Source organism: Rana temporaria, chromosome 11 (assembly GCF_905171775.1).
Source record: "Rana temporaria chromosome 11, aRanTem1.1, whole genome shotgun sequence".
Taxonomy (NCBI): domain Eukaryota; kingdom Metazoa; phylum Chordata; class Amphibia; order Anura; family Ranidae; genus Rana; species Rana temporaria.
Genome location: NC_053499.1, coordinates 56057088 through 56081946, shown reverse-complemented (window position 1 = coordinate 56081946; position 24859 = coordinate 56057088). Strand labels below are relative to the sequence as shown.

Here is a 24859-nt window from a genome sequence, read left to right as displayed (position 1 = left end):
CGCCGCATAAGACTTTTAAAACTCTTGGCATAGTCCCCTCCACAATTGTAACAAACACTTCTAGTTTCTAGTAATGGTGTCACTACCAGTGTTGCCTTTTCCATATATGTAGATATATCAGGCTGCAGATGCAAGGAGGCACCTTCCACGTGTGAACAAGTATCTCAATATGCAGCATATGTTCCTGTTGTTAGAGACACTGATTAAACAATGCAGGGATGCAAAATCTGTATCCACGCACTTTTTAATTATTGTCTAGCTGTCTAGCTGTCTAGCTGTTAGGAAAGCCCAAGACTTTGAGCGGACAAGACTTAAAATTTATGGCCTATGTCTAATGGCAGAATTACAGACTGGGGCAACTGTCTACTGCCATTAGGGGTTCAGTGAGTAGAAACAGTCCTGGATAGGTTTAACACATTACACTATAAAAGGTGAGTTAGACATTAGGGGCCAGATCCACGTAGCGCGGCGCATTTTTACGTCCGGTGTAGCGTATCTCAGATACACTACGCCGCCGTAACTTACAGCGTATTTTCCGTATCCACAAAGAATTTGCGCCGTAAGTTACGGCGGCGTAGTGTAAATGTGTCGGCGTAAGGGCGCGCAATTCAAATCACTAAGTTGTGGGCGTGTTTTATGTTAATACGTCTTGACCCCACATAAGTGACGTTTTTTTTTTAACGGCGCATGTGCCGTCCGTGGGGGTATCCCAGTGCGCATGCTCCAAATTAACCCGCAACAAGCCAATGCTTTCGACGTGAACTTAATTCTACGCAAAGCCCTATTCGCGAACGTTTTATGCAAACGACGTACACAACGGAAAATTAGACGCTGGCCCGACGTCCATACTTAACATTGCGTACGCCTCATAGAGCAGGGGTAACGTTACGCCGAAAAAAGCCTTACGTAAACAACGTAAAAAAAGCGCCGGGCAGACGTACGTTTGTGGATTGGCGTATCTAGCTAATTTGCATACTCGACGCGGAAATCGACGGAAGCGCCACCTAGCGGCCAGCGTAAATATGCACCTTAGATCCGACTGCGTACTAAGACATACGCCAGTCGGATCTAGCCCAGCTTCAAGCGTATCTTGTTTTGTGGATACAAAACAAAGATACGCCGGAGCAACCTAGAAGTTACGCGGCGTATCAATAGATACGCCAGCGTAACTGCTTCGTGGATCTGGCCCCAGGTCTGCAGTAGGGTACAGGTTTGAATATCGATGAGAGCATATTTTCATCTTGATCCTGAATTGTTTGCACTAAGAAACAATCATTTCATGAAGCCCCATACGAAAACCCTCAGCAAAACCATATTATTACTTTCACACAAAGCATCACTCAGACATGGAATTACCCTCATTTTACTTAGCAAGAAAAGTCATGCAAAACATACTGTAGTCAAAATAGCAGAAACTGAATGGTCAACCTTGGTGAACCTACATCTTTTTACAACCTAATAACTAAATGCCTGTATAAATATAGGTTGCCAGAAAGTTTAGACATAAAGACAGGACATATTTCTGAGACCCAGCATTTAATTCAGCAGTGAACAGGTTACATATCATATTCACCCCACTCCTCCCTTTTCCCTCTGTGAACTAAACAAATCCAACGCTGACCATATTAAATACGAAATAAATAATAATACCATAAATAATTGTTTAAAAAAATAAAAATAAAAATGAAAACATTGCACACAATATATTTATATTTATATATACTCTTTGAGAATAGGCTGATTTATACCGTTAATAAGAGGATCAGTGTTCCCCCCACACACACACATACGTAAAGAAGAGCAGTACAATTTTATCTCCTGTTGTATTGCAATGGAAAGCTGCAGTCTAAAAAAGCAGCATATTCTTTCTTCTGTTGAAGTGTTTTGGAGTTATTTTAGGTATCACTTGGAACCAAACTGGATTCTAATGAAAATGTCTTTCAAGACAATCAAATTCTTTTATGAGTTTAGTTGATTCAATTTTCCCAGAGTCCTTTGGTGAAAGTTAAATCCTGAAATAAGTTGTCTTTGAGAGTTGCTTGATTGTGTCATCTACGTAAAATAATTTTTGTTGGGCTTACCCTCATTACGAGCATTTTCTGTTCTCCGATACCACGTGAAGGACGTTTTACATGACAGCAAGAACAATTCTGAGTGTACTGCAGTTCTGCATAGTGAGCAAGTAAGACCTCTTTTTATAGAACCATATTCTGCAATGTTTTGGAAAGGTCTGAAAGACAAGTTTTTTGGCTTTTGGATCCTCTTCAACAAAATCAGAGTACGTCCCATTAATCTGTGATTCAACATTTGTTTCTGCTAACTTCCTTTCAAAAACCCAGTTCTAGAGTACAACAGACTGATAATAAACTGGAGTTTTATCTACAAATATAGGTAGCACGCAGCTGCTAATTGGACGACTAAAAGGCATATCTCCAGCTTCACGGCTCAGTCCTTTGTTTCCTCAGACAGTTACAATTGTTCGTTATGTCTTTAGTTTTCTATCAACATCTAAATCTACCAAATTTTAAAACAGGTCCTGCTGACTAAGGTACTTTCTATATATTGTTAGGAAACTAGAATCTGCTGATCTCTCAAATAGTAATAGGCAAAAACTTTTGGTGTTTGTGAGAGCATTATCTAGCACATCAGACTTTAACTGCCTTACAAGTATCTTTAATTTCAGTTTGTATTCCAAAGATATTCCATTGATGGTTTCTTGCAGAAAAATTGTTTGCAGCCACTGAGTAATGCAAACGTTTGCCAGATGCAAACTGGGAGCACAACTGGCTAAACACAATCATTTGTCTTGAAATTATTCCACAACGTGCCTTTGAAATGTCATTTTCAGCCAGTAATTATATTTTATTAACTGCCATGGCACCTTCAAATAGACAATGGAATGTATTTTTATCTGTACTGTAATTGACTGTTGGGTAAAATTCTTTATCACAGCTTATATCTAAGAACCCCAAGAAGTAAATTGTTTCCTAATTTCCTGAAAGTACACTTCATCTTCTCTTCAATCGCTGTCAACAAACCCATTTACAGACCTGGAGCATTCGTAGGATGAACATCAATGGGCAGTAGAGGACAGGTCAGGCTACCTTGAAGTCTTTGCTCCCATGAATCCAGCATGGTGTTTTTCTGCATGTCCATTATTCTTAAATCTTTTGCTTGTAAGAAAGCTGATAGTTTCCTACAACCAGGAGAGATGTGTGTGGATGGGGGGCAGAGGTGGTTTCGGTTACAGGAGTTGTTCAGAACTGGCTTCCCAGAAGCCCAGACTCTTATTGACGGAATAAAGGTAACTGGTGGAGAGACTTTCCCAGAAGTCTCTGCTCTCACAGACAGAAATTGACAGACAGGAGACATAGGCCTTTCCAGAAGCCTCTGTTTTTACAAACAGAAAGTGACCATTGCTGAATATTAAGAAGGCTTTCCCAGAAGCCTTTACTTTCATGGTCAAAATATGACTGAAGTGGATTAGTGACAGGCTTGCCCGGAAGCCTTAACTTTCACAAAGGGTTACAGATGCAGGGATCTTCCCAGAAGCCCCTACTTCCACTGGACAGAAAGTGACAGAACTTTTCTTTTTTTTCCCAGGAAGCCTTTGATGTTGTAGTAACCAGTCTTGATAACCTTTTTCATAGTAATCCATAATATGAATAGATAGAAAGTGGCATAGACACATAATGGCTTTTACTAAAAGTCTTTGCTGTTGCTAAGTTGGAATGGCATATGGTGGTTTGCCGACAAGGCTTCAATATGTGTTGCTCTCCCAGGAAAAGAAAATATACTGCTAAAACATGAAAAGGAGACATCCCTGGAATGTTTTAATCCCATATGTTATAAATGATACTGGCATCACGGTGTGAGCTAGGGCTTTTCCCCCACTGAAGGAGGTACTTATGAATTCTAAACAAAGTGTGCAATGTGGGGAGGAGGGGGTGTGGACTGGCTGCAGTGGTCTTCTGTTAAATAGTGGAAGGTGATCGGGGGTCTCCTAACTTTTACTCGCTCGGCTGTGCTGTAAATTAAGCTGGTTCATCTGAGCTTCTTCTAGACCATTGAGCTTTTTAAGACGCAGCTCATCTAGTTTTCTCCAAAGCTCCTGGCGATCTTTTTCTCGCTTCATCTCCCTAATAGGGAAAAATGAACATACATAAGTCAAGGGGAATACTCAGCTTAAATAAAACACAACTTAAGGTATTTAAATAGCTATCTATGATGCATTTGCAAGAATCCCAAGTTCTTTTTCTTCAAAAGCCAAGGGCAAGGATGCAAATACAGGGTATTTTCACACCCTTCCTGCCCAGACCAATTTTTAGTTTTCAGCGCTGTCGCACTTTGAATGACAATTGCGCGGTCATGCAACACTGTACCCAAATTAAATCTTTATGTTTTTTCCCCACAAATAGAGCTTTCGTTTGGTGGTATTTGATCACCTCTGTGTTTTTTTTTGCACTATAAACAAAAGAAGAGCCACAATTTTGAAAAAGCACAATATTTTTTACTTTTTGATTTAACCACTTAAGCCCCGGACCAAAATGCAGGTAAAGGACCAGGCCCCTTTTTGCGATTCGGCACTGCGTCGCTTTAACTGACAATTGCGCGGTCGTGCGACGTGGCTCCCAAACAAAATTGGCGTCCTTTTTTTACCACAAATAGAGCTTTCTTTTGGTGGTATTTGATCACCTCTGCGGTTTTAATTTTTTGCGCTATAAACAAAAATAGAGTGACAATTTTGAAAAAAATGCAATATTTTTTACTTGTTGCTAAAAAAAATATCCCCCAAAAATATATAAAAAAAATATTTTTTCCTCCGTTTAGGCTGATATGTATTCTTCTACATATTTTTGGTAAAAAAATCGCAATAAGCGTTTATCGGTTGGTTTGCGCAAAATTTATAGCGTTTACAAAATAGGGGATAGTTTTATTGCATTTTTATAAAAAAAAAAATTGTTTTCTACTAATGCCGGCGATTAGCGTTTTTTTTTCGTGACTGCAACATTATGGCGGACACTTCGGACAATTTTGACACATTTTTTGGACCATTGTCATTTTCACAGCAAAAAATGCATTTAAAATGCATTGTTTATTGTGGAAATGACAGTTTCAGTTTGGGAGTTAACCACAGGGGGCGCTGAAGGAGTTATGTTTCACCTAGTGTGTGTTTACAACTGTAGAGGGGTGTGGCTGTAGCAATGACGTCATCGATTGTGTCTCCCTATAAAGGGGATGACACGATCGATGCAGCCGCCACAGCGAAGCACGGGGTATGCTGTGTTTATACGCGGCTCTCCCTGTTCTTCAGCTCCGGGGACCGATCGCGGAGCTTCGGACCGGGTCGCGGGCCCGCGACCCACGGCTGGATAGATGTACAGGACGTACCGGTATGTACATCTGCCCAGCCGTGACTTTCTGCTGACGTATATTTACAGGAGGCGGTCCTTAAGTGGTTAATAAATATCAAATTTATAAAAAAAAATATTTTTCCTCAGTTTAGGCCGATATGTATTCTTCTACATATTTTTGGTAAAAAAAAAACGTAAAAAGCGTGTATTAATTGATTTACGCAAAAGTTATAGCATCTACAAAATAGGGGATAGATTCATGGCATTTTTTTTTACTAGTAATGGCGGCGATCTGCGATTTTTAATGTGACTGTGACATTGCGACGGACATATCAGACACTTTTGACACGTTTTTGGGACCATTCACATTTATACAGCGATTAGTGCTATAAAACCGCACTGATTACTGTGTAAATGTCACTGGCAGGAAAGGGGTTAACACTAGGGGGCGATCAAGGGGTTAAATATGTTCCCTAGGGAGTGATATAACTGTAGGGGGAGGGGACTCACAAGGGGAGGAGACTGATCGGTGTTCCTCTCTCTGTACTGGGAACACACACATCGGTCTCCTCACCTCTGACAGGATGTGGATCTGTGTGTTTACACTCACAAAATGCAACTGACAAAAGGCCATAAACACAGTGCATGGACATGCACAGAACACGGTTTACAGCTAACGCATTTCAGAGGTGCACCCCTTCCTCAGAGCTAGGCTAGTACAATTTTTAATGTGGGAGAAAAGCCCAACTATATCTGTTCATAAAAATGTTCTCTCCCCTCCTCCTACTTATCCTGCCTAACCTGTAAAAATAAAGTCTGTATACCTAACTATTTTTAATCTGATCTCGTCACATGATCCCGCAGCTCTGGCTACCTTGTTTCCAAGAATTTGGAAGGGTTGTTGAGCACTTCCACATACCAAGCTGCAGTATTACGTGACCAAACCGTGAGGTACGTATACAGATATTATTTTATATATGTTAAGCAGGATAGGTAGGAGGAGGTTGGGGGGGAAAAAATGTTTTACAAATAGATATAGTTATATTTTTCTTCCACTTTAAAGCTGAACTCCAGCTTTGTCCTGGGTTGGAGCCAAGACTTCCTGTCTCATACCCGGAACACAATAGAGTCTATCTGATCGGCGCTCAGCCATTCAGAGAAAGCAATGTATTCTAGCAATAAATAAAAAGCTTCCTCTGGCTGAATCAGGGAGGCAGGCTGATGCTCTGACTCAACAGATGTGTTCTGGGTATGAGACTTGAATGCCGCATATGGACGATCGGAAATTTCAGACAAGAAAATCCGATGTGAGCTTTTGGTTGGAAATTCCGACCATGTGTAGGCTCCAACTGATTTTTTCCGTCGGAATTTCCGCCAAGAAAAATTTGAGAGCCGGTTCTCAAATTTTCAGACGGGAAAAGTTTTTGTCGGAAATTCCAATCGTCTGTACGATCCTACGCATGCCCGGAATCAAGTCGACGCATGCTCGGAAGAATTGAACTTCGGCTCGTCATAGTGTTGTACGTCACAGCGTTCTTAATGGTCGGAATTTGGTGTGACCGTGTGTATGCAAGACAAGTTTGAGCCAAAATTCAATTGGAAAAAAATCCACGGTTTTCTTGTTGGAATTTCTGATTATGTGTACGCAGCAGAAGTCTTGGCTTGAACTCAGGACAGGACAGTGCGTTATGCTGTATATAGTCTTAGCTACATACTGTACAGTTTATACAGCACATCCAGTGGCTTCATATCTTAGTGAGGGACATTGGGCCAGATTCACAAAGGAGATACGACGGAGTATCTCAGATACTCCGTCGTATCTCTCAGAGTATCTATGCGACTGATTCATAGAATCAGTTACGCATAGATAGCCAGAAGATCCGACAGTGTAAGTCCATTACACCTGTCGGATCTTCTGGCTATCTATGCGTAACTGATTCTATGAATCAGTCGCAATAGGATGCAATACCGCGGCCGCCGCTGGGGGGAGTTTGCGTCGTAAACCAGCGTCGGGTATGCAAATTAGGAGTTACGGCGATCCACGAAGATTTTTCCCGTCGTTACGTCGTCGCAAGTGTTAGATTTCCGTTGCAAAGATAGGGCACCTTTAATATGGTGTAAAAGTACTCCACCATGTTAAAGTATGCCTGTCTTTCCCGCGTCGCTTTTAAATTTTTTTTTAAAAAATATCTTTTTCCTGGCGTAAGTGCTTTGTTGACGTCGCGATTCTCAAAACGTCGGCGCGTCGTAATTTCACGCAAAGCACGTCGGGAAATTTGCGACGGGAGCATGCGCAGTACGTCCGGCGCGGGAGCGCGCCTAATTTAAATGGTACCCGCCCCATTTGAATTGGACCGCCTTGCGTCGGACGTGTTTACGATACACCGCCGCAAATTTCCAGGTAAGTGCTTTGTGGATCGGGCACTAAATCTGAAAAATTGCGGCGGTGCAACGTAAACGGGTTACGTTACGCTGCGCCGCGGCTACGTGAATCTGGCCCATAGTTAGTTTGGGCCAACTTAGTTCAGCTTTAAGCTCAGTAAAATATCTGGTGATATCCAGTGGTCACATCAGTAAAGGTACTAAACTACTTGTAAGCTAATATGTAATATTGCTTATTACAAAACCTACAGTTTTTGTAGCACTACTTACTGTTGCCTGTCAAGTTTATAGGATGCGGTGAGTTCATCAAAGAGTTTCCCATTCATTTCCATAAATGTCTTCAGGACATTATAAATCAAGGAGACAATTGTCCTAGAAAAGAAAGAGAAGAACTCATCTGCAGTTGGAAAGAACTTGCAAAATACAAAGGATATAAAGGCACAAGGCTATAGTTTCTCAAACATCAGGTGCAAGAACATATTAATGAAAGAAAAGTCCAGATGGCTGCACACCAAACTGAGATCCAAATGCCTTTATTCACATAAAACCATATAGAACATGAAGAGCAATTTCGCACACAAATTGTGCTTTATCAAAGCCCTTTGATAAAGCACAATTTGTGTGTGAAACATGTAAGTTCCCTTGTACATGTAGTACTCCTCATGTTGGTTTTATGTGAATAAAGGCATTTGGATCTCAGTTTGGTGTGCAGCCATCCAGACTTTTCTTTCATTATTGCTTCAGCTGCAACTGGGCAAGCACCCTGCAGTGAGGAGATCATACTGTTGGAGCCGTCTCACCTGTGAGCAGCGTGGACCTCTTGTTTGTTGTACTGAAAGAATATATTTCTCTTTCGTTCATTGACAGATGCAGCAACTTAATTTTGACCTTAGGGTGTTGGGGGTCTGCTGTTCTGTTCCATATTTTGGTTGTAGGGTGTTCTGGTGTGCACATTGTGGGGGCCACCGCACGGAGGTTCAGCGTGGTGGCGCAATTTTCCTGTGTTTTTTTTCAGTCAGGAAGATTTGGCAGACATTTTCTTGTGGTTTTAGTCAGGAAGTTTGGCGGCCATCTTCCTGTATCCTTGGTCAGGAAGCCCGGCGGCCATATTTTCGGAGCTCTCAGATGTTTTTCTTACGGCGGCCATTTTCTTGGGGTCTCAGCTTGGTTTTTGCCTCTAGCGCTGGCTATCCCTCTGGAACGGCGTGAATTGAACAGAATACCTCATGAGGGAGAGCGGACAGCACAGCAGACCCCCAACACCCAAAGGTCAAGATTAAGTTGCTGTGTCCATCAATGAACTTTCAGAGAAAAGGATTTTACGGCGAGTACAAAAATCCAATTTTTTGGATGATAGGTAGAGCTCGCTTAAAGTATAGCTATAGGCAAAAACTTTTTTCTGTTTCAGACAGAGTGACGCAAGATTAGAACTCCTGTCATGTTTTTATTTCCATCTGTGTCCCTGTTAGGAAAATTCCCACTTTACTGTTATCACTGAGAATGGAAGTGAAAGAAACCCCCAAAGTTCTGGTTGTCATCAGAGCAGGATTAGAGGGGAAATCTTTCACTGGGGTGAACCTGGTGACGACAATGAATTTTCTCACTTTGGGGGGATTTCCTCTTACTTTATGTTTAGGCTATGGGACAGGAAGCAAAGTAAAATCTCCCCAATGGGACACATATGGCAAAACAAAAAACCTGACAGGAGTAATAACCCTCCCTTATTCTAGCCAATGTGAAAAAATGCCTTTAGTTTAGCTATAGTTGTATAGGTTATCTGTAGCCTCAACGAGTTTGGAAGGGGACTGCCAGGCTTACATTGTGGTCATCTTTTTTTCAATTGAATTCAGATAAAGAAGGCAGAGCCACATAGCCAACAATGACAGGAGGTAGACTCACACAGCCGACAGTGACAGGAGGTGGACCCACACAGCCAACAGTGACAGGAGGTGGACCCACACAGCTGACAATGGCAAGAGATGGATCCACACAGCCGACAGTGACAGGAGGTGGATCCACACAGCTGACAGTGACAGGAGGTGGATCCACACAGCCTACAGTGACAGGAGGTGGACCCACACAGCCGACAGTGACAGGAGGTGGACCCACACAGCTGACAGTGACAGGAGGTGGACCCACACAGCCGACAGTGACAGGAGGTGGACCCACACAGCCGACAGTGACAGGAGGTGGACCCACACAGCTGACAGTGACAGGAGCCACATAGGGGGCAGTGACAGAAGGCAAAGGCACACAGTGGGCAGTGTTAGGAGCCACAAAGCAGACAGTGACAGGAAGTGGAGCCACACAGCGGCCAAGGACAGGAGCCAACATAGCAGGGAAGTGACAGGAACTGCCCAGATGGAAATGACAGGCACTGCGGCAGCACATCAAACTTGTGTACCCCATTCCCATGATGCACCACCGTTTGACTGTATATGTTTTATTTTGGTGTTATGCATGATTCTCTATAAGAGTAATTTTAATCAAGAACCAGCCATATAATAAGCTTTTCAGCAGCCTGTATAACGTGGAATGCTAAAGTAATCACTTTAGCTTTTCATTTGAGACAAGCTCAGTTTCAGCTTTCCATCTTGTGTGAATGAGGTGTTAAAATCACAACAGAAAATACGTTCCCATCTTTAAGGAGCCCAAAAATGTGATAATATAGCATTTGATAAGTGATACTACAGTTTGATGAGTCCGTCTGCGTTTATGTTTCATTGTAGAATTAAAACCAAATGACCGAAGGCAATATCCTTAGTCATGTGAGTCACCTCATACAATGGATCTATTACAGGCCTCCCATTATTGACATCTTACAGCATGCTTCCTTCCTGGGACAGCACTTACTGGTTCCAGTGCTCCTTGGAGACTTGGTAGAGTGTGCCGAATATAAGGGGGAGGATGGTGTGACAGTTTTCCTCTATCAGACTTAGGATGTACTCATTGTTCCAGAAATAAAGTGCTCGCTCTGCAACCTGAAACAAGATATCAAGACAAATTATGTCATTTAAACGGTATTAAATTCCAAACAAAAAATGTAAAACATTGCTGCTTACCAATCCTTGAATGTGGTGGCTGCATTAGTTTTAATTTTTTTAGGCTTTTTACCCTCTGTTTTCACCTGATGATCTTGCCTGTACACACCTCCCGTATTGAGGCTCATGCACACCACAGCTTAAAGAAGTTTTTCTTTCTGCTTGTAAGCTCATATGCCTGTAAACTCCTGAAAATGCCTATAATGTTCATGGCCACATTGGCTAACATGAAGGGGAGTTTCCAGGCAGAAAAAATAAACGCTTGTAGGAACAGCTTCTTTGAGATGCAGTGTGCATTAGCCCTTAGTGTGCCCCCACTCTGGATAAAGGAGCACAGGGGCACCTTTGGACAGCAGCATTGTCATTTTGGGGGAGGGGAGAGTAATGCCCTGTACACACGATTGAAATTTCCGATGGGGTAAAATCCAATGGAATTTTCCATTGGAATTCCGCTCAAGCTATCTTGCATACACACTGTGAGGCCCCGTACACACGACCGAGTTTCTCGGCAGAATTCAGCCAGAAACTCGATCGGAGCTGAATTCTGCCGAGAAACCCGGCCGTGTGTACACTTTCTGCCGAGGAAGCCGACGAGTACATGTTCTCTATTTCCTCGTTGTTCAATGAGGAAAGTTGGCTCGCCGAGATCCTCGGCGACTTCACACAGAACTCGACGAGCAAAACGATGAGTTTTGCCCGTCGAGTTCCTCGGACGTGTGTACGGGGCCTCAGACCAAATTCTGACCGTCCAAAACGCTGTGACGTAAAACACTACGACGAGCCGAGAAAAATGAAGTTCAATGCTGCCAAGCATGCGTCGACTTGATTCTGAGCATGCGTGTTTTTTCTCCATCGGAGTTCCACACAGACGATCGGAAAAAGAATAAAACATGTTCTATTTCTAAACTCCGATGGAAAAAAGTCAGATGGGGCGCACACACGGTCGGAATATCCGATGAAAAAATTCCTGACTTTTTTCATCGGAAATTCCGATCATGTTTACAAGGCATTAGATGTACTAGCAGATTTAAAGTGGGGTTCCCATCACATTTTTCAAATTTTAAAAACATCTGCTTTCATCTCACGTTGTATAAGTCTCTATAGTGTCACTTACTATTTTGAAATGTCCCGCCGTTCCACCGAGTTAATCAAAAGGAAGACTTTATATTCTGGTCTGCAGAACGTTCTCATTTTGCTTGTGGGCATTGTGAAGCCCACAAGCAGTTGCTTCCGGGAATACTTGGGATGACGCATCAGATCGAGCCACCTGTCCCGCCCCAATCTCGCGCATGCGCAAGACTGCTGCAGCACCGCGCCGTCAACCACTTGGGTTGCCATCACAACGAGCGGCGGCTGCGGAAGTGTACGCCGTTGTGATGGTAACCCAAAGTAGTAACGTGATTATTGCACAGGGGAAGGGCACGGCATCACGTGTCATCATTTCCCAGGAGCCTTATGCTGCATTCACACTATAGCGTACTGAATCGCGGCGTTTTGTCCTGCGAATTGCGGCGGCAAATAGCGGTGTTTTGTACCGCGATTTGCGGCGTCAAAACGCCGCGATTGTGAATGCAGCCTGTGACCCCCTCTATGGAGATGGTTCACATCTCCTAGCCGAACGCCGAAAGACCTTTTTTCAGGCGGCTGGCGTCAGGCGTCCGGCGTTCGGCGTGGAGATGTGAACCATCTCCATAGAGGGCAATGCTAAAGCATCCCTCTGGCGTGTCGGGGCGGCAGCGGCGTTCACACTACAGGTGTATATACGCCTAGGTGTGAACGGGGCATTAGCGCTGTTAGGAGCTGAGGGAGCTGACATCAGGATCCTCGGTGAATAGGAAGGCAGATTTCGTGGAACCGCATAGCAACAGGCATTTCAAGGTGAGTAAAAAATTATTCTTTTTTTTTCTTTTTTAAGTATAAGCTACACTTTAAAGCAAAATTATATTTTTGATGGAACCTCCACTTTAAATACACAAATTGAAGCCAAACTTCAGCTCCCACTGCAGTTACACAAGCAGTTACAGCAGCAGTTTTTTTTTTTTTTGGGGGGGGGGGGTAAAGGTTTTACCTGACTAAATAAAAGCTGATCATTGTAATCACTCCTTTCAGTACTAAATGGCTTGTCTCAACACTCTTAGCTGATACATTTGCAGGACAGCTTGTTCTGACTCACTGGTCATCACCAGGTAAAAATAAAAGAAAGCCTAAAAATAAGAAATAAATAAAGACATTGGGCCAGATTCGCAAAAAACTTACGACGGCGTATCTACTGATACGCCGTCGTATGTCAGAATGAGCGCCGTCACATCTAAGAATTGGTAAGCTGCAATATAATACATTTCTGCTTTTGGATTTAATACCGCTTTAAGGCTATAAAACAAAAGCTGGTGAATTGAAAGTAGCAAGCAACAGATATACACGTGCAATATGCCAAATATATTATTTTTTTTGTAGCAAAAATGACAGTTATATACCTGAAAGTGAGGACTGGAAATACAGCGAGCGATCTGTTTAAATAGTGGCTCTTGAATCTTCACAAACTGGGAGGGTTCAATGACATCTAGAATTTCCTCTAACTCTCCAAGGAACATTACCTGCCAGAATATACACACATTTAAGTACATGACAGGAGTATTACTCTGGGTTTAAGTGTGTAAGTGCAGCATTACCTACTTTTATCATTTACTATCATCTCATAAATTCACTTCTTTGCCAACAAACACGCTCATAGTGCTATATAATTCTCTTTGCCCAATTGTGCCATCTCCCAAGAGATCTGCTCTGAGCACAGAGTGCAGACTGTCAGTCACTGCTCTGCGCTCTGCCCCTCCAGCACTCATTGGAGCTCTGCGTTGTGGAGGGGATTGGAGTGGCTGGCTCAGGCTCTTAGTAGTGCTCTGATAGGCTGAGCCAGCTGCCAGTCAAGGATCTGGGCGGATTCCTGCAGATCCTTGATCGGCTCTGTGACATCAGCCGACAATGGGCTTTCGCCTTTATCTGGATCAGAGGAGTGCACCATAATAGCTTTGGCCCCACTTCTCCTTTCATTTGTTTGTGTGTGTGTTTAACGGTGTAATATGAAGAATGAAGTAACTACACTGCAAAATAGATCAAATAGATATTAAAGAGGAAGTAAACCTTCCTGCATTCTTTTAGGTAGATTCAGAAAGAGTTAGGCCGGCTTATCAGTAGATAAGCCGACCTAACTCCGAATCTATGCCGCCGTATGTTTAAGCGTATGCTCAAACAGAGATACGCTTAAACATATCTAAGATAGGCCGGCTTGCGCCGTCCTATCTTAGACTGCAATTTTTCGGATGGCCGCTAGGTGGCGCTTCCATTGCGGCCGGGGTAGATTATGTAAATTAGCTTGTACGCCGATTCACGAACGCTCGCCCGGCCGCCGCAGTCGAAGTACGTCGTTTCCGTAAGGCCTTAGGTGGCCTAAAGTTATTCCACCTATGTAGTGGAATAACAATGTTAAAGTATGGCCGCCGTTCCCGCCGCGAGGTTCGAATTTTTTACGTCGTTTGCGTAAGTTGTCCGCGAATCGGAAGTTACGTTGTTTACGTCCACGTCTAAATCAATAGGCCCGTACGGCGCACTTAGCCGCAATGCGCACTGGGAAATGTAGGCGCCCGGCACATGTGCAGTAGCGATAAACGTCAAAAAACTTGAGGTCAAGCCTCATTACCATACAACACGCCCCCCTCCAACCAATTTGAATTAGGCGCCCTTACGCCCGCCGTGATTACACTACGCCGCCCTAAGAAAGGAGGTAAGTGCTTTGAGAATCATGTACTTGCCTCTCTTACTTAAGGCGGCGTAGTGTAAACACGCTAGGCTACGCCGTCTTAAGATTGCACGGCTGTACCTGACTCTACCTATTTGTACCTATAGGTAGGCCTAAAATAAGGCTTAACTATACTGTAAGTACTGTATATATGTCCTAAACGTGCGCCGTTTAGGAGATATTTACTGTTTACTGCACCAATTACGTCATCGGCACATGCGCTCTGAAGGAACGGCCGCCCGTGCCGTTTCTTCAGAAGCCTTGCCGTGACTGGCAGCTCCCCTGCGCATGATTTGGAATGACATCACGCGGTTCTGACCAGTCACACAGCCAGAGTCCGCTGACCTGGAAGGAAGATGGGTGAAGGTGGGTGCGGCATCAAACAGGAACGACGAGGGCTTCGTTTGCAGGTAAGTGTCACATAATGTGCTAGTAAGGCATGCATACTAGCACATTATGCCTTTACTTTGCAGGTAAATAAAAAAAAGTAGAAAAAAAAACAAGGTTTACTTTCTTTTTAAAATCGCAACTTTGTTGGAAGCATAAGTATAGATAACGGCCCAGATTCTCAAAGGGCTTACGACGGCGCAGCGCCATGTACGCCGTTGTAAGTCCTAATCTGGGCCGTCGTATCTATGCGACTGATTCTTAGAATCAGTTACGCATAGATATCCATTAGATCCGACAGGTGTAAGGCTCTTACACCGTCGGATCTTAACTGCAATTTGTTTTTGCCCGCTAGGTGGCGCCGCCATAGTTTTTCCCGTCGAGTATGCAAATTAGCTAGATACGCGAATTCCCGAACTTACGCGCGGCCGACGCAGTAAAGTTACGACGTTTACGTTAGGATTTTCCGGCGTAAAGTTGCCCCTGCTATATGAGGGGCAACCAATGTTAAGTATGGCCGTCGTTCCCGCGTCGAAATGTAAAAATTTACGTTGTTTGCGTGAGTCGTTTGTGAATGGGGCTGGACGACATTTACGTTCACGTCGAAACCAATGACGTCCTTGCGACATCATTTGGAGCAATGCACCCTGGGATATTTTACGGACGGCGCATGCGCAGTACGTTCGGCGCGGGAACGCGCTTAATTTAAATGCTACACGCCCCCTACTCGCCTATTTTGAATTAGGCGGGCTCGCGCTGGGTGATTTACGCTACGCCGCCGCAACTTTACAGGCAAGTGCTTTGTGAATAAAGCACTTGCCTGAAAAACTTGCGGCGGCGTAACGTAAATGACATACGTTACGCCGCCGCAGAGATACGCTCGAGGTACGAGAATCTGGCCCAACGTATTTACAAAAAAAAGCTAATATTCTTGCAGATGCTACAAGGGTGCACTTGGCAAGGGTTTTCAGGACCTGCCAACTTTACCCTGAATGCTGGCTAGTGGTGATTGGTGGATTAAAATACACAAAAATAATCTTCCATATAATATTTTTGTTCACTGGACTGTTATATGATGAAATGGAAGAATTGTTCATTTGTGGTGCTGCGGAAGGTAATGCTGTCACTTTTTATTTGAAATATTACATCAAAATTGTGTTATTGATTTAGCACTGCACTTTTTTATTTAAAACAAATTGGAACATCAGAGTATTAATAGAAGTTTTTTTACTTTACATGTTTGTATTTGCATTGTTACATATTGTTCATTTTTATAGTCTTAAATGCATTATTGTATACCTTATTTTTGTCAAAAAATATAAGAGCAACTTTATAAACTTCAGTCCAAGTACATGTAACATATTCCCCATGTTTGTAAATCAACAGACAGTGCTTCTAGCGTATAATGTAAAGATACCTAATTTTTACCAATTCATTTCTATATAATATTTAGATGATTCTGTGTTCATTATAACTGTAGTTTACCTCCTTTTGAGTGCAGGTTTTGGGCCAGTACTTTAACAAACCTCGAATTACCTGTAAAGATAAGCATTGTTACTTTCATTTCAAATATTTTTGAGAATGTTACAAGAATTATAAAGTGCATTTACTGTACTGCAATTGATGCCAGTTTTCTAGTAAATTCATTATATTCGTATTCCCAGCAGGACACATTTGGCCAATTTCTAAAAGCCAAAACAGATGTGTGGTGTTACCAGGGCTTTTTTTCAGCAGGAACGCGTGGGAACGCAGTTCCGGCGCCTCCCAAACTGAATGTATGTAATGGAAAGAGGTGCTGGGGTGTGCTGGAGAGTCTAATGATGCTGGCTGATGGGGATATATTGTTGCTGGAGGGGATCTATTTTTGTGAAGGAAGGGGGTTTATTGTTGCTGGGGAGTTCTTCTGTTGCTCGTGGGGGATCTATTGTTGCTGGGGGGTCAGTCATTGCTAGGAGGGATGTACTGTTGAGGGAGGAGTCTTTGTTGCTGGCTGCCGGAGGGTCTATTGATGATGGCTACTGGGGAATCTATTGTTGTTGGAGGGGATCTATTTTTGCAGGGGGTTCTATTGCTGCTCAGAGGTGGGTAGGGGGCGGAGTCAAGGGTGGCTTGGAAGGGAGGAGTTCCTGCACCTGTTCTCTGAGAAAAAAAGCCCTGGGTGTTACCAATAGTAACCTATCATGTTCCAGCTCTCTTTCTTAAATCGAATAGAAGATTAAAAGTATGCATTGGGGTGGATGTACTAAAACTGGAGAGTGCAACATCTGCTACAGCTGTGCACAGTAGCCAATCAGCTTCTAACTGCAGCTTGTTCAATTAAACACTTGCCGACCACGCACTGTAGTTTTGCTGGCTGCGCAGAATCATAATTTGTTTTTTTGTTTTCTCAGCTCTATCTTAACCCTTAAAGGAATGTTTGATCTTATCACACAATACTTTTATAAGCACGCTTTTACAGCTGTTGTGTTCCACATGTTGACGCAATGTTCGCTCTGTTCATGTTTTGAACTGTATATTATGTCTTTGTTGTTTCAGAGTACCTATATACCAACCACTTTTGTCTTCTCTATTCCCCTGAAGAAGGGATATACTCCAAGATTCCCGAAATACGTTGGGCTACAGTAGAAGTTTTCTACTTAAATTTCCTCTAGCTCTTTAAGACCGTGGTACTTTGTATACAATGTACTGTATATCTTGTATAGTGATGTTTTGCACCACTATTTTTTTAATCTTTAAATAATACAATTCTTTCATGTTTTATTATACTGTGTCCATAAGAGTTTGCCCCTAAAGTCCCGTAGTACCGGGGGGGGTACTTTTCCTTTGGTTCCATATATATATATATATATATATATACTGTATATATATATATATATATATATATATATATATATACACACACACTATATTACCAAAAGTATTGGGACGCCTGCCTTTACATGCACATGAACTTTAATGGTATCCCAGTCTTAGTCCATAGGGTTTAATATTGAGTTGACCCACCCTATGCAGCTATAACTGTTTCAACTCTTATGGGAAGGTTGTCCACAAGATTTAGGAGTGTGTCTATGGGAATGTTTAACCATTCTTCCAGAAGTGTATTTGTGCGGTCAGGCACTGACGTGGACGAGAAGGCCTGGCTCGCAGTCTGCACTCTAATTTATTGGGTTGACGTCAGGACTCTGTGCAGGTCAGTCAAGTTCCTACACCCCAAACTCGCTCATCCATGTCTTTATGGACCTGGCTTTGTGCACTGGTGCGCAGTCATATTGAAACAGGAAGGGGCCACCCCCAAACTGTTCCCACAAATTTGGGGGCATGAAATTGTCCAAAATGTCTTTGTGTGCTGATGCTTTAAAAGTTCCCTTCACTGAAACTAAGGAGCCAAGGATTACCCCTGCAAAACAACCCACCACCATAATCCCCCTCCACCAAATGATTTGGACTGTAAAGCCCCGTACACATGATCGAACCTTTGTCCAACCAAAATCACATCGGAATTCCGACGGAATTCCATCGGAGTAAAAAAGAACATGTTCTCTATCTAAACTCTGATGGAATTCCTCCGATGGGGCATACACACGCTCGGAATTTCTGATGGAAAAGGTGTCTGACTTTTTCCATCGGAAATTCTAATTGTGTGTACGTGGCTTTAATCTTTGAAAATAAAACCTGGAAGCTGATTGTTTTAGTAAATTGACAAATTTAATGGACAGATTTTACTTTTTATGCATGTTGTAAACATCAATCCATAGTATTAGTGGAGTAGAAAGATTAATTTAAACAGTGGGAGTTAGAAGCAATAGGGTGACAGCTATTGCATACGTAAGCACGTCATAAGTGTAATGGCAATGCTGGGGCTAGAAATTAGGTTGAATACACACACTTCTTACATCTAAATGATGGTAATAATAGTGTAGTATTAGCTTTGCTCTGTAAGAGACTATCTCAATGGTGACAAAAGGGATGTTTTAAAATATATATTTTCTCCAGTACAATACAAACAATATAAAACGTCCTTGTACATTTGTTATTGACTATATAATTGATTGACAATGTATGCCAAGTTATTATTAATAAATATGAAGCGAAGAGCTTCACCTATTGAGAAGTATACATTTAGCACTGCTTCTTCTTTTTTAAGCGTTCACCACTTATGATATTTTGTATTAAGAATATGAGCTTATTTGGTAAGACAAAGTGCAATGAGCTGCAATTCATTGAAAGCAATCAACAATCATCTTTCATTGATCTGAGTCTAGGGAAAGTAGATTGCTTTGAGGCACAACACGTAGCACCTCATTACTGTTCTTTGTATTCCCTTTTTAGGAAACTTGTTCAAAAAGATGTGGAAACCCAAGTTTGACTTTTACAGGAACCATTGATATTTGCATATACATTCAGCGGTCTATATCTAGGATCTACAGATTATTTGGGAATTGCAGAATTTATTTCTACTACTTGCACTCTCCAGCTTATTCTTTAACTTATTACTTATTATTACCGAATTTATCGTCGTACAACACGCACAGGTGTATTAAACGCACCATAACCTTAAGGCCCCGTACACACGAGAGGATCGATCCGCTGAAATTTATCCGCGGACCTGTTTCAGCGGATAGATCCCCTGGTGTGTACAATCCAGCGGATATTTTTCCGCGGATTTTTTCCCCCGGGGATGGATTTCCAGCGGATCAAGATTTCTTAGCATGCTAAGAAATCTATCCGCTGGAATCCAGTCCAGCGGATTGATCCGCTGGTCTGTACAGACTCAGCAGATCAATCCGTCCGATTCCATCCCTCGCATGCGTCGTAATGATTCGACGCATGCGTGGAATTCCTTATATGACAGCGTCGCGCACGTCGCCGCGTCATTATCGCGGCGACGGCGCGACACGTCACCGCGGAGGGAATTCCGCGGGGATTTTTATCTCATGGTTAGTACAACCATGAGATCAAAATCCGCCAGAGGATTTATCCGCGGAAACGTTCTCCCGGACCGTTTCCGCGGATCGATCCTCTCGTGTGTACTAGGCCTAAGAGGGAAGATTCAGGAAAAAACTTTCCACAGCCCCCGTATAACATGCAGGCACAGTTTACCCTCTATTTTCAGGGTAAAAAAGTGATCTTTATATGCCAATAAATACAGTATTTACTTAAATCTTATGACCATAAATTAGGAAGGGGCTATATACTGATCAATATTGTGAGTCTTGGTTAGAAAACATACCCATGTTTCTAGGCATTGCCTTGTACAAAGCCTGCAAAAATGCAACCTTGACCCATACATTTCTTTTACTTCTCAACCACGCATTCCTTTTTACCTCTTCTCGGTGATAGAATTTTGAGAACTAATTTACAGTAAGACTGAACGGAACACTCCAGTGCTTTTTAAAGTGAAAGTAAACCCTCGTTTTCAACCAAGGAAGCTGCCATCTTGGCCTCTGTTTAATCTGCAACTACCATGATGCTGCACATGTGACAAGTTATGACACCAGCCATTGGACAGGGGGGGAGGTTTGGTTGAGAGCACAACCAATGTGACAGCTAGCATTTCGGGCATGCCGAGAATCTTAACTGTTTTTTAAACTATGAAATAGATGGGTTTACTTCCGCTTTAAGAGCCTGCTGTAGCCTTGCCTTTTGAGGATGTTAGGCTGGATTCACATCTATGCAGTTTTAGAGCTTTTTGCATTTTGCAGATTTGCACTACAGTCCATTTAACATGGTTTCCTATGGAACATGTTCTGTAATGCAAATCTGCAAAATGCAAAAAGCACCAAAAATGCATAGGTGTGAATCCAGCCTAAGTCAACATACTGCTACACCATACTTAGCTGCAGCTTACAATTGACTTCCAGCAGAGATATAGAGAGTCAGTCAACAGTAGGTGGATTCAAACATTCTTGGGACAAACCTAGAGTTATGCTCTTTTAGGCCGGAATCACACTAGTGCGTTGCTTTTTTGAGCTGCGTTGTCATTGCAGATTTCTCTAGAGGGTGTTCTGCAGATCAACTGCGGTTTAGCTGCAGATCAGGTGCGAATTTGGAGACCTGGGAGAACTTCCGGGTGAGAGGAGAGTGGGGGAGAATTGTATTGAGCTGAATGAGAGAAACTCCTGCAGAGAACTGAACACATGTGCGAATTAGATGCGTACCCATAGAAGATAATGGGACTGAATTCGCACCGCAAGACATAAAAACCGCATGCGGTTTGGAGGCAATACGCAGTGCGGATGCATCGCACATATGTGAACCAGCCTCATTGAAAACAATGTATTTTGAAATGTCCTGCGAATTAGATGCGGTTTAAACCGCACTCAATTCGCATAGGTGTGAACCTGGCCTTACATTTTTAACCGGTCAATAGTAACATGTAGTTCTTAACTTGTTGAAGCTAAAATACATCACCTGCAAATAATATAATGTATTACCCATTCATGAAAATCACAAACAAATGTTAATTCAGGCTAATAAAATTATTACCCAATGTAGGACATGATGGTGTAAAAATAAAATCCAGTTATGTACACAAAACAGCAAGGTTGGGTTCACAGGAGTGATAAGTTAGGCCCCTTTCACACTGGGGCGGGAGGTGCGGTGGCGGTATAGCAACGCTATTTTTAGTGGCGCTATACTGTCAGAATTGCCACGGAATTGCGGCGGTATTCGGCTGCTAGCGGTGTGGTTTTAACCCCCGCTAGCGGCTGAAAAGAGGCGTATTGCCAGCGGTATAGCTGCAGTGTGCCATTGTTTTGAATGGGAAGGAGCAGTGAAGGAGCGGTAAACACACCGCTCCTCTCACCGATCTAAAGATGCTGCTAGCAGGACTTTTAGAGCCAGCGCATCGCCTTAGTGTGAAAGCACTCTGGCTTTCACACTGAGACTGCAGGGCAGGAGTTTTTCAGGCGGTATTTAGGCACTATTTTAAGCGATAAACCGCCTGAAAAACTTCTCAGTGTGAAAGGGGCCTACGGCCTCGTACACACGGGCCAGAATCTTGTCAGGAAAAAAGGAAAAAAAATTATTGGCAAGAATCTCTTGCCGCCCTTTTTAAAGGAACCGCAGCTCTTTTGAAAGGCAAGAACACGGTGACGTCATTGCGAACGACGACATTCGATTCTGTCGCCGCTATCTTGCTTCACCCCATCTACAGTATGCCATGAAAGCTACCGTGCATGCATCAAAGTAATTTCGAGCATGCATGGGTTTCCTTGGCGACAGGCAAGTATACAGACTCTCGGGTTTCTTGTCGGGAAACAGGCTGACAAGAATCCCGATGAGAAAATAGAGAGCAGGATCGTACACACGCTCGGTTTACTCGGCATGAAGGCTCTGCCAGCAGTTTTCTTGTTGAGAAAACCGAGCGTGTGTGTACGAGGCTTAAGAGTAAGGGCAAGACAATATGGGTGTTCCAAAGCCGTACTTCTGGGGAGGCCACCTCCAGAAGTGCAGCTGTGGAACGCGCGCTACTTATAAGCAGCAGAAACAACTGACCGCCCTGCTACATGTAATCCACCTAGATGATATCATTACCACAAACTCTACACCAATTTTATCACCTTGAACCGAGGAAGTGGCAATTTAAAGCCATGAAGCACATTTTATTCTGTGAAATAATTGGATGTTTTATTAAGGTAGAGGGCTCATGCCCATCCTTTGAAATAACCACTTTGGGCGTCTCTGCCAATCAAAATACTGGTGTGCTTTCTTTGTGCTGACTGCTCTTACCATGATGGGATGGGAATGCTCGAAGCATAGAGAACGACCATATTGACCCTGTGTGAAGATTGTGTCGTTGCCCCCCCCCCCCCCCCTCCTGCTGGGTGACCGCAGCCTCAACAATTATAAATACATTTTGACCTTTTTCCTTCTATTGTGGAAGCATTTTATCCTTATTTCTGAATGAATCTACTACACCAGGGGTCTCAAAACTTTCTAAGCAAAGGGCCAGTTTACTGTCCTCCAGGCTTTAGGGGGGACTGACTGTGCCCTGTGAGAGTAGAAAATGACCCGGCATCAGTGCCCCATCATTGGTTTTAATCAGGGCTCAAGTCCTGCGGGAACGCGTGGGAACGGAGTTCCTGCACTTTTTTCACAGCAGGAACGCAGTTCCCTTTGCAGGACTAAAGCAGCCAGGCCACCGAAGCCAATCCTTCACTGAGCGGCGATGCTCAGCTTGACTCACTGTCAGGGGCAGGCGAACCATAGTAATCCTTTATGTTACTGCCCGCTTCCTGTATATGGATTCATCAGGTAGTGTGCGGGTATTCCGTCACTTCCTCGATGCCGAAATGTCTCCTGGGAGCTTTTGTCATTGTTCCCAGGAGACATTGCGGAGGTCTGCCACGAGTTATCGCGGGATTTAGGAAGAACTTGCTTAAAAAAAAAAACATGCGCTTTAGTAATTATGCATATGAGCGTATCATTTTTTTTTTTGGTGGGGGAGTGGATCTTGGGTGGGAGTTCCCACACTTTATTCCCCAGGACTTGACCCCTGGTTTTAATGAGAGAAATAGTTACCCATTCTTGATATCAATGAGGAGATTAGTACTTCATTGATGGTGTCAGTAGTAGTAGATGGAATGGTGCCCCATAATTGGTGTCAGTCAATTGAATATTGCTCCAAGGGCCAGATAAAGGAAAGCAAAGGGCCACATTCGTCCCCCGGGCCACTATTAGGGCATTCCCGTCTCAGTATCTTTTCTTTTTCGGTGGACACTGAGCTTTACCAGAGATCCCTGGTCAGCTCCTCAGGCTCCTCAGTCTGAGAAGACAAAAATGGGGTGCTGCTGTGTAAGCGACATGCGCTCTCTCACTATTATCTTACTGTTCTCATTCTGCTTTGTAAAAGATATACTGTATTACCACTATATGAACAGTGAATTGACTTCTCTTACTGCAGAATGAAGCAGTTCTTGCAACATCTGATGTGCACTGTACAATGACAGATTCAGAAATGTCATTGCTTAAATTTAACGAGAAGCTAAAAGTGAACAGTACACATTTCAATCTGTGACAGATGCTTCACAATGTAGGAAGGCAAAGAAATTTTGACAGAGACTCACCATTGCTTTAGAGTCTTCCATGCAAGTGATTTAACTTTTAAAAATCACAGAAGACATGGAGGAATTCAGGCAGCAAGTACATCAATTGAGAATAATAGTGATGTACTGGAAGTACAGTACTGATAAAATAGCTTTCAACACTGAGAGATTAGTACTGTTTGTACTATCAGTAGAGAGGCCCCATCACATTATCCCTTCCTGGAACATTAACCACAACACTCACACAAACCCTCCTGTTACCCTAATGGCCCGTACACACGATCCGAATATTGTACGAAAAATGTTGTCCGAGGAAGAATCGTACGATGATCGAATTGTTAGTACAGAGCTTTCGAGAGCCGATCATGACAGTTCATCCGATATTATTTTATCGGATATGCACAAAAAAAATTCTCGTACAGTACCAGATTGTACGATTTTCATTTAGTCAGTACAGTTGTCGTCCGAAAATACAATACAAATACATTACAACACATGACATCACTTCCAATCTTTTTTTCTGTCGTATGCGAATTTTCATGAGTTTCTACTTGCGACTATTAAGCGAAAAAAGTCGTACGACCTTTCGTGCGATATTCGGAGCATTAGGCTCCATGTACACGGGACGTTTTTACAACTGCTCCTAAATTATTAAACTTGACAGATAGTAACCCACGTTTAAAACGTCCATGTTGCTGCGTTTACATGACGCGTTTAGCGGTGCTTTGCCACGTTTTGCCGCGTTTGCGTTTAGAAATAGTTTTTTTTAAATACCCAAAAATTAAAAACGCCTATAAACGAAGCGCTGTTAAACGCGGGTTACCACGTTTAGCCGCGTTTACCGTCTGAAACGTG

General features: G+C 43.0%; 1 protein-coding gene across 2 annotated transcripts in view; it reads right to left on the bottom strand.

Moving 5' to 3' along the window:
• Window positions 1-1347: 1347 nt before the first annotated feature.
• Window positions 1348-24859, bottom strand: part of PPP2R5B (protein phosphatase 2 regulatory subunit B'beta) — a 127973-nt gene continuing 104461 nt past the window's right edge. For both annotated transcript variants that reach the window (XM_040328562.1, XM_040328563.1), the window contains 5 exons: window positions 16443-16493; window positions 13252-13371; window positions 10590-10717; window positions 8007-8108; window positions 1348-4139 (listed from right to left, as the gene is read on the bottom strand). In XM_040328562.1, the coding sequence (XP_040184496.1) occupies window positions 4004-4139; window positions 8007-8108; window positions 10590-10717; window positions 13252-13371; window positions 16443-16493 (537 nt within the window). In that variant the 3' untranslated portion in view covers window positions 1348-4003. The remainder of the gene's footprint in view (window positions 4140-8006; window positions 8109-10589; window positions 10718-13251; window positions 13372-16442; window positions 16494-24859) is intronic.